This window comes from Rhea americana, unplaced genomic scaffold, assembly GCF_003343005.1.
Source record: "Rhea americana isolate MKP2758 unplaced genomic scaffold, rheAme1 scaffold_18, whole genome shotgun sequence".
Lineage (NCBI taxonomy): Eukaryota > Metazoa > Chordata > Aves > Rheiformes > Rheidae > Rhea > Rhea americana.
The window spans coordinates 5,289,820-5,299,993 of record NW_028185927.1 but is presented as its reverse complement, the minus strand read 5'-3'; the positions used below and the strand labels follow the sequence as shown (position 1 = coordinate 5,299,993).

General features: G+C 53.2%; 1 protein-coding gene across 1 annotated transcript in view; it reads left to right on the top strand.

The window, feature by feature from the left end:
• The window catches only part of NFKBIA (NFKB inhibitor alpha), a 5,567-nt gene extending 2,498 nt beyond the window's left edge, over positions 1-3,069 (top strand). Inside the window, exons 2-6 of the mRNA XM_085301818.1 lie at positions 76-207; positions 634-844; positions 1,347-1,435; positions 1,555-1,815; positions 2,333-3,069. Coding sequence (XP_085157944.1) covers positions 76-207; positions 634-844; positions 1,347-1,435; positions 1,555-1,815; positions 2,333-2,380 — 741 coding nt within the window. The 3' untranslated portion in view covers positions 2,381-3,069. The remainder of the gene's footprint in view (positions 1-75; positions 208-633; positions 845-1,346; positions 1,436-1,554; positions 1,816-2,332) is intronic.
• The last annotated feature ends 7,105 nt before the right edge of the window (positions 3,070-10,174 follow it).

Sequence of the window (10,174 nt, the reverse complement as noted above, 5' to 3'; positions counted from 1 at the left end):
CCGCCGCCCTGCGCGCGTCGGCCGGGGGGGGGAGGGGGGAGCGGCGCGTCCCTGCTGCCTTGCGCCTTAACTTAGTTAAACTTCGTTATTCCCCGCAGTTTTCTCCACTTGGCGATTATTCATGAGGAGAAAGCCCTGAGCCTGGAGGTGATCCGGCAGACGGCCGGCRACGGGGCCTTCCTCAACTTCCAGAACAGCCTCAGCCAGGTAGCGCTCCGCGCCCGCCGCCCCCGGGAGCAGGCGCGCTCTTAGTTACTGTTACCCCTCTTGCGCGGACGTTAAAGCGCTCAGAACAGCGCCCGGGTGACTCCAGCTGGTTCCCCGAGCAACGCCAGCAGCGGCATTTTTTTAAATATGATGCAGCGGGTGGCACCCGTCCTCGTTGTCACGTTAATGATACCCTTCGAAGGGCAGTTTGGTGTACGGACAGCTCGGAGTTTGTCACTTCCTGACAAAAAAAAAAAAAGCAACTGTGCAATGTATCAGGAAACATTTAAAGAAAAAATAAAACACTTATGGGGTTTGTTTTCAATTGGGCAGAAGTCACCCATGGTGGTCTGTTTTGTTCCAGCACTGCTGTGCACCGTGTTTGTAGTGCTGCTTACCATCCTGTGGTTTCCCTTCTGTCTGCAGACCCCGCTTCACCTGGCCGTTATCACCGATCAGCCTGAAATTGCAGAGAATCTTCTGAAGGCAGGATGTGACCCAGAAATCAGAGACTTCCGAGGGAACACGCCGCTCCATATCGCCTGTGAGCAGGGCTCCCTTGCAAGCGTCAGCGTCCTCACGCAGTACTGCCAGCAGCACCACCTCCTCCCTGTCCTACAGGCAACCAACTACAACGGTATGCACAACCTGCTGTGCYGGAACACCAGTACACTGCACCGAGCCCAGGGTTCTTGTTCTGGAGATCTCAAAGACCTCTGGAAAGGTGGAGAAGGTTGAGGAAGCCAAAGTACATAGTACTGTTTGATTTCCTTAAGATTTCCCTAATTGGTTTCTGGGCCTCCTTACTGATGATCACTGGCTTCYGTAACTCTAAACTCTGCATTTTTAATGACTACTTTTGCAGAATTTAATTAACTTAGAAACACTCAAAATAAACTATTCTATTTTTTTGTTACAATAATTTGGAGCCAAACACTAGAATAAACATAAAGCTAAGAAATCTTTCCAAAGTCTTTCCCTGTTGGCCGTATACATTGGAAGTTGGAAGACTTTCTTGGAAAATACCCGTTTGCCTTGGATAAATTGTCGACTTAGATATTCTGTCGTCCTGGCTTTAAGTGAAAGATAAGGCATTAGATYAGAATTACTCAAATTTTGCCTTCATTTGTGTTTTACAGGACATACRTGTCTCCATTTGGCGTCTATTCAAGGGTATCTAGCTGTTGTTGAATACTTGCTGTCCTTAGGAGCCGATGTAAATGCTCAGGTATGTAGTTTATYTGTGAATTTAACTGAACGGAGTTGTGTAGCCATAAGAATCAGCAGTTCTGGCACTGGAAAGCCTGGCTCTTCTAACATGAAACATCTTGGGTTATTTTCCTGCAGGARCCATGCAATGGAAGAACTGCACTACACTTGGCTGTAGACCTGCAGAATTCAGACCTGGTATCACTTCTGGTGAAACATGGGGCAGATGTGAATAAAGTGACCTACCAGGGCTATTCCCCGTATCAGCTCACGTGGGGAAGASACAACTCCAGCATTCAGGAACAGCTGAAGCAGTTGACCACAGTTGACCTGCAAATGTTGCCAGAAAGTGAGGATGAGGAGAGCAGTGAATCGGAATCTGAATTCACGGAGGATGAAGTAAGTAGCTATTTGCACCTTTTCATAGGAAGAGCCAAAGCCTGCCTTTTTATATGCTTAAATTGTGGGGTTTTTTGGTGCTTTGACATATGGGTGACTTTTTAACAATACAACATACAAGTATAAATATCCCCATAAAATAAGGATAGTGTCAAACACTGGAAGTGTGGCAGTTGGRCCAACATGTAAATGGAATAAATGTAAGAGTAAAATACAAAAAAGATACCTTAGGGAATGGAGATTCATTGCACAGAGCATGATTCTCTGAACATTGTCCTGCTGCTGCTACCTGCAGAATTTTGTGACATGCAGTCTTAGTTGTTTTCCCCTCCTCATCATTTATTTTTCTAACATTCTCAGTGCTGTAAATTGCAAATGGTAGCAAATGTAACCATTGCTGTGTAGAAATTGTGCATGCTACTGAAAGCAGGGCAAGCAGAATTTGACTATTCTCCCTGAGAAGATACGATACTCACAAGAAGTTTAACATTGTGTATGTGTTTTTCTTTTCTTCCAGCTTATATATGATGACTGCCTTATTGGAGGACGACAGCTGGCATTTTAAAGCAGAGGTCTCTTGAAAGGAAGTGACTGTGTACATATGTATAGGAAAAGGACTGGCGTTCTTCATTTTTAAAAAAACAAAATGAGGGAGAAAAATGTACTAAAATACTACACTGCCCAGCAAGGAGCACTTAATTCTAACAGCAAGCTTCCATGTTCTGACCCTGGTTAAATAACATGAGTGGGATATGTAACATCACTATAAATCTGTGCTTATTTACACCACTTGATAAGGAACCTCATATCCAAACATTAACAGTATGAAGAAAACRGACTGCAGATCCAACATACTATTTACAGAAATGCATCCAAGATCTGTCTGTAGATGTTAAATGCTACGAGGAATACTTGTCCACTCATGACAAGACAGGCTCATGTAAACGTCCCATCTTCTTGGAGACTGTTTCTTAGATTTCTGTTGGGCTGGTGATACTTCACCTTACTGACTGACCTCAGCTGCTCTTTTTGGGGGAATAGCAGACAGAGAGGATCAACCAAAGGAGTCCTCTTGGCTGTCACGGGAGAGGTAGCAATCATGCTAACTGTGGGCATTGGAAACAATGTGTTTCACGTAATGTGTGTCATAATTGCTACGCTTCTTAGCAATTGTATAGCTTGTAAATACTGTACATTTTGTTTATAATTATTTTGGTACATGTGAGATGTATTTATTAAAAAAAGTCAAAATTCCTCTCTGCTCTGTGAAATAACTCATTATCCATGTGGGATCCACGTGGTTACTCTTAAGAAACAGTTGACAGCTGGTGGACCTATAGGTTTAGATGCACATGGGATGTTAGGTGGTTCACTTCCTTAGGAATAAGGTGTCTGTAGAGCTTTGAGCTCTCAGCCTTTCCACTGCRGCTAATTTTAGAAGTACATGTAGGTGTAGTTTCCTGTGCCCTTTGTCACAGGCAAGGAGGGGGCCGGGATTCCCCCTCGGTCACACAAGTGTCAGATTGCTTAGCCCAGAGACAGATCTGTGACACCGTTTGGTAGCAACCTCCTGGCTCCCTGGTGCCCCCTGCTCCAGCTCTTTGCCCTGTGGCCYCATGCTGGTGGAGGAAAGGGGACACGGAGCTGCTCTGTGGGGAAACCCAGCACGTTCTTAGGGTGACTCGCGTGGGGAGTCCGGAGGTTTGCAGAGCAGCCCCGTGCCCGGCTTCCCTCTCGTTTATTAGAGCCCTGCTCCAGTCTGAACCTGGACACCTTCAGATTTTCCAAAGGGGATTTCCGCAGGAAAAGGGGAGTGTAAGCCAGGGAGCAAGCACTGCTGCCTTCCACCCTTGAAATTCAGGCGTTGRGCCTCACCCCTCTCCTCTGCAATGCTGGACTGTGTTGCCTTAACTAGATTATTTCTGGGTGTTTTCCTAAGCTTTAATACAAATAAAATAATTTCCCTCAGTTTTCCATCTGTATCTGCCCTTTCAGCATTGTGTTGCAGAGCAAGACTGATTTTAGCCGCGGACAGGGGATCGTTACGTGACCACGCAGAAGTCGATGGAGCGGAGCGCGACCGCGCGCGCTCTTCCCGGCCGGGGTCGGGTCCCTCCCGTGCCGTAGCCCCCCGGATGGGGACGGGCTGGAGCAGAGCCGCTGACACCGAGCCCTGCCAACGCAGCGTGCGGCGGGGGGCCGTGGCCACGCTCGAGCAACGGCTCCAGACATGGCATCCAGAGCCTCTTCTTTGAGCAAGATCCTGGCTTTTTTTTTTTGGGGGGGGGTCTCTTCCGGAGGGATTGCGGACCCGCGAGCTGCGCTGAGCGAGGGCGGGCCGTCTGCCCGGTATGAGGAAGAGCGCCTCAGCGGGCTGGGCGCTYGCTGATTTGCATTGGAGCCAAAGGCCACTGTGGAAATGATTATACAGGAATTGTCATCCTGAGTCATTTTTATTTCCCTTCCACTCTCATTTCGTTAACATAGGCCAAGCGTATGCACCGAAACTTCCTCATTGGAGCTGGGGCCAGGCCTAATTTGAAGCCTGCAGAGTTTCCCGGCGCCGGGGCCGGGTGGGACAGCGCTTCGGGCCGCTGCAGGGTTCCCACCAGCAAAGACTCCCGAGAAGCTTTCAGCCGCCTTCGCCTGACGGCCGCACGGAGAGGGCTGCAGACGGAGACGCCAAGCCGTCTCCCTCGTCTTGCTGCGCCTCAGTTTCCTGCTTACAAACCAGGAGCTAAAAACGGTGTCAAGGCTCTGCGGGGGCGTTTGCCACCTACAGCCATCAGCGTTCTGGACGTGCTCAGGCACATGGCTGGAAACAGTGCACAAATATTTAAGCAGATACCATCTGAATGCAAATACTCTCTATTCCAAGGCCAGAGGAAGGGAGGGAAGTGCAGAGTTATCAGTGGTACCAGGCTGCCCAAGCGGTTTCGGAGGCAGTGGTACATTCTCTGCTGCATACTGCAACATCCACACAAGCGAGGGGGACGGAGAACGCGTGCTCCGTAGAAAAATAAGCGCGGGCATATGGCGTATTTGTGGCCGCTTTGCACTGRCAACTTTGCGGGTGGACATTACTAGACCACGCTGGAGAAGCAAGTCGAAGCCTTGTCATGCAGCCCTTCCCGTGGCCCCGCGCTCCCTTTGAGCTCTTTCCCTTCTTACAGGTGCTCTCAGTATCGCTTTTATATCGTCACCGGCCTCCCTGCTGCYTCCTACACCCTCCTCCTCGCCCTCGGGCTCCGGCTCCCCCCGCCGCCATCCCCAGGCACGACCCGCGGCTGCCTTCGGTTCCTCCTCTCCTTGCCCCGGGCCCTCCCGGCACGAGCCCGGGACGTCCCCGGACCCCGCTGGGGCGCCAGCACCGGGCAGCCCCAGCGCGGGCAGCAGGCGCAGCGCGGACGCGGAGCACAGCCTTTCATTTTTCCCTTTTTTTTTTTTAATGCCCCCAACGTAGCCTGGAAGAAGCCCAAGGGCAGGCAGGGGCCAGCGGGCAGCCTCTGCCCGGCGCTCGCCCCCCGTGCAGCAGGACTCTCCGGGCACGAGGACCCTGAGAAGCGCCCGCTGCTGCAAGCCCCACAGCTCCAGCTCAGGAGCTGCCAAGAGAGGCGGCAGGGCGAGGAGAGGACAAGGTGGAAGCAGCACCGAGTTCTCCAGAAAGATGTTGCAATGGGTGAGGCGCGAGACAAGTTGCACACCAGAAATCCATCGCGGTGACGGACTACAGCTGCCGGGCAGGGGCGCAAGGCACGGCACGTTTTTCTGCAGAAGTTTAAGTTTGGATATAATTAAATGCCTGGCTGTTACTAGAAGRAAAAAAATGCAGCCTGACGTGCAGGGGAGGATCCTCTCCCTGGAAACCCCGCTCCGACTTCAGGGGCGTGGAGGAAGGGCTTTCCGAGCGTTTCTGGGCTGCCGGCTGCAGGGATGCACTGCAGAGCCGGAGCTGCCGGCAGCCCGAAGGGCCCGGGAGCAGGGAAGTCCCAGCTCCTCCCTTCGCACTGGCTGCAGGCGAGGAGGAACCGTCCAGGAACAGCTCGGTGACACCCCCCAATCCCGCTCCCATCAGAGGCTAAAACTCACAGGAAACCGCCTGCCCCCGGGGGTCGACTTCCCGCCGCCCCCGGCTCCGGGGCTCCTCTTTTCCCACGGACCGGCTCCTTGTCCACTTTTCCCACCAGGACGTTCCAGTCCGTATGGGAAGCAAGCTGGGGTTTTCCCCGCTCGGTCGAGCTGGGATTTTAACGGCTTAGACCGCTCGTAAGCAATTGCAACGTGGTTCGTCACGCGGGCACGCGGATTTTTGTCTCCCTGCTGCCGGACGCGCTTTCAGCGAGGCTCGACCAGGCTGGAGCCCTGCACCAGTCCGACCCCCCGTAGCCCTCCAGCAGGACCACGGCTCTGGGTAAAGCTGCTGGACAAAGATGTCAGCAAGGTTTGTGTGCTCCTGGAGAGGCGAGAGGAGCCCTCTCCGGGCCTGGAAATTGGAGGAAGCATCCAGATTTTAAAGGTTTAGCCTCTTTGCTAACAATTAAACATGCAARGACCTAAAAACAGCAGCCACGGCTCTAGTGTCAGCTCTAGCACTCGCAGATGCAATGGGCCTTCACRGCACACTTGCAAGAGGGTTTTCCAAGGGTACCTGCTCTGGGAAACCACCATGCAAGCATCAGAGAAAACACGTGTGCGGTCAAGGAGCTTCCACCCGGCTCACTGGAGCCCCAGGCCCCGTCGCTCCTGCGCAAGCTCCTCAGGCTGCCCCTTCCACAGCCCTGGCCTTCGCTGGGATGCTCCGGAAAGCCAGTGCAAATTAACGGACGTCGCCAATCTATGGGACTTAGCTAAACGTTCATTTTGAGTGTGTGCTCATGCTCAGAAGGAGCAAGAATTCAGGGTGAAGTGAAACGGGCTACTCCGGTCTGAGAGGCGGGTCCCAGAGCAGGCCTCCATGCTTTTGATTTAAATCCTTTGTACATCCCCAGCTTTGGTTAATTCAGATTTTTTTTTCCTGAATGCCTTTCAAGAGACACCCTAAAGAGAAGTAAGTAAGTAAGTTCTTCGTTCCTTCAACTAAAAACAAAACACAAGCCAAAGCAATGAGTATCTATCTGCAAGGYGCTGCAAGACTGTCAGACAGAAAAAGCCATAAAATGCAAATATTTTTTACCACCTAGGCAGCCAGTGAAGGGCACGTGGTTACAACTACAGCACAGCACTCAACTCCGTTATTACACAGGGATTTCAGCAGGTTGGAGGAGGGAGAGTCACAAGGATACAGAGAAGATTCCCACGAAGGCTGCTGCCACGCTTCAGCACTGGTTTGCACCCTCCTGCCGGGCACTGCCCGGCTCCGAAGCGGGACACGGCCCACGCCGAGATGCCCCAACCAGTTACAGACAGGAGGCTGCYGCGTTCGTTCTCGCGGTGTAGGAGGACCTGAGCTGCATTTTTCCACTCTCCATGAGAAAAGGACRTGAAGTTTCTAACTGAGAGCTCTAAACACACATTGAGCTGACGAGGACTGAAAGCCAGCAGTGGGAGCCGCGGAGCCCGTGCRGTACGCAGAACGAAAGCGCGCCACGCTCTTACTTCAGTTTTTCTAAAAGAGGTGCCTCAAGGCCGACGTTCCTGGAGCTCATCTAAAATTCAGATCTGACTACGAGGAGCAGCTCCTCTGCAAAGCTTTGCCCCAGCAAACAACCAAACAAAATCCCGAAGCTACGTGAAGCCTCCCTACCCCGGGCTGTGCCCACCTTCGTTTGGGGAAAACCCTTCCAGAAGCGGCGATTCAGACCACCTACTTGCCTCCCAAAGACACTGCAGATCCATCTCCTGGCCAACAGCCTAGGAAGTTTCCTGAGCTGCAGCAAAACACCCCACGTTAGACCTCATGCCTTAGACCTGTACGGGCTTTGCCGTCCTCCCCAGCACTAGCAGAAGGGTGGAAACCATCAGCCCGAGGTGTCCCATCACGATGAGCACAAGGCAGGCGAGATCCCCCCTCCCTCTGCAAACACTTGGGAAAGATCCACAGCGTTTCCCGTCTGAGGACAGAGCTCAAACCCGGGGCAACTGCAATACCGAGGCACCRGCTGGGCCAGCGGAGCGGGAGGCTGGTGGCCTTCACCTGCGGCCAGTCCCTGGCGGACTCTAGATGCAGTAGACAAGCTGGCACGGGCACTTCTGCACCTGAAAGTGCCTTGAACCTTCCCAGGGTACCCGCTGCTCCGGATCCGCCCTCGCGGGAGGGAACGGCAAGGTGAACAGCCAGGAGCTCTGGCCGGCGCTGCTCGTCGCGCCGGCTCGCGAGGCGCGAGGTCGGTCCCCCTCTTCCCCGGGGCTTGCGGAGGTGAGCGGGCTAGCTGCTCCCCTTTGCAGGTCACTTCTGGCTCCCGAAGAGCTCGTGAAGTAAGGAACCGACAAACCTCCGTTTCCTCTTTCAGAAAGGCCTTGATACAGTAGGAAAGGGAAATCTTTCGCGTCGTTTTGCCGTTGGCTTCCGCCGAGAAGCGATTCCAGGCAGACGCCGGCGAGACGGTCCCCGCGCACGTGGCGCTCGAGCAAACGTGCTCCCGAGAACGGCTGTGCCGAGGAGCGGGCAGAAAGAGGAAATGGCTGCATCCATGCGCTGCCCGCAATCGGCAAAGAGCTTGCCAGCTGCTTCTCAAGCAGGACCACGCACATTTTTCACCTACACTCTTTTCTGCAGAACAAGCCGGCTCAGCTACCCCGGACCGTCCCGTGCGTGGTGCCCATTGCACCAGATTTTCTGCTTAGAATTTAAAGAAAAGTGGAATAATGCAACATAGCCCAGTTTCCCCTTTTGCCCTTCCCCCCTCYGTTTAAGTTAAAAACAATGTATTGTTTTTTAAAAAAAGATTTTTCCAGTCAAAATAATATTAGCAACTTCCAAAACAAAACCAGGTATTCCAGCAGACCCCCAAACCAAGCACTTGTTTCATTTTTTCTTAGTCATCACTGAAAACTTCAGAAGTTTGTTTCCTCACTCACCGAAAGAAGTTTTTCTCCTCAGCTTTTGTGACTGTAACGTAACAGAATTTCTTTTCGCACTCTGCTCTTGAGTCATGTGCGCCGGGCATGCCTCTGACCCGGGGCGTGCTGCGTCAGCTCTGCGCAAAGCCAGCCCCAGAATTTGCATCCAGTTGTCCTCTACATAACAGCTATTAAATTTCCAGCAGCCTGACAACAGCGGCCTCCGAGCTGGTCTGCTTGGCTGCAGCTCGCCCGCACGGGCATTTACTCACTCACGCAGCTAAATCCTCGAGTTCCTGCACCGTCCGGCTGCTCTAAACGCGCCGCGCATTACAAGAAAGAACAACTCAGCTCACGGAAGAYGGTATTTCCCAAACTGCTCCTGGAGGGTGTTTTTGCGGTGCGTGCGGGTGTCCAAAGCCACCCGTCACAAGCGTACGGCACCGCGCAGGTAAACCGGGGCTGGCTCCGACACCGCGTGACTCTGGCCGTCGGTCCTGGAACGAGATGTTTTACCCGTGACTCTGCAGAGACCGTGGCTCCACGGGAGGCATGCTGCAGTGACTCAACCAGAGGTGCGAAGCCAAGGCGCATGAGTATTTCTCATGCAATACTTTCATGCAGCAATGAAGCATGTGCAGCTCGGTGCGTCCTGCTCTCCCTGTAGGCAAGCCCTTGGGTTGCGAGCAAGTTCATCACGACATGCCACCACATCAGGCTGCTTAACATTGCCTTACGAAAAAGGGTCTCTCTGCAGCTTTCCTTTTTTCCGCGGGACCCCTGAATGCTGTCGGTAGGAATTGCATAAACGAGTTGCATAAAAGCAGCTCAGTGTAACCTTACTAATCATTTGGCTTAACGTCACATGRCGTACCACCTGCACCTCCAGTCTGCAAAGCATCTGCATCCCGTCATGCCGGACAGCTAAAACCAGCAAGGAAATCATTTGGGAGCGGCCTCACTGCAAGTGGCGGCAAACTGCCCACCCAAGAGGAGACCCCAGGTTTATTGCTGCGCTGTGCCAGAGGCCGGACCCACGAGCCCTGGGGGAGCTACTGCAGCAAACCGCAGAAGAACCGCGAAGGGCAGGCGCGCGAGGCGAGCCGGGTGTGCAAAGAGCAGTCCGCCCTCAGCGCCTCGGGCTGGCACCAGCGTGTGCACGGCTGGCGCCGAGGGCCCAACTCCCCGAGAGCATCCCCGGCGGCTAGCAGGAGCTCCCCGCTTCTCCGAACCTCGAGCGCTCTTGGGAAAGGAGAGCGCGAGCTGGCGCCGCGCCGCTGAGCTGCTTTGCACGGGATTTCAGTTCACCTCCTTTTTGCTTTTTTTTTTTAATGACACGGTGGTGAGGGAAAGAGGCAGT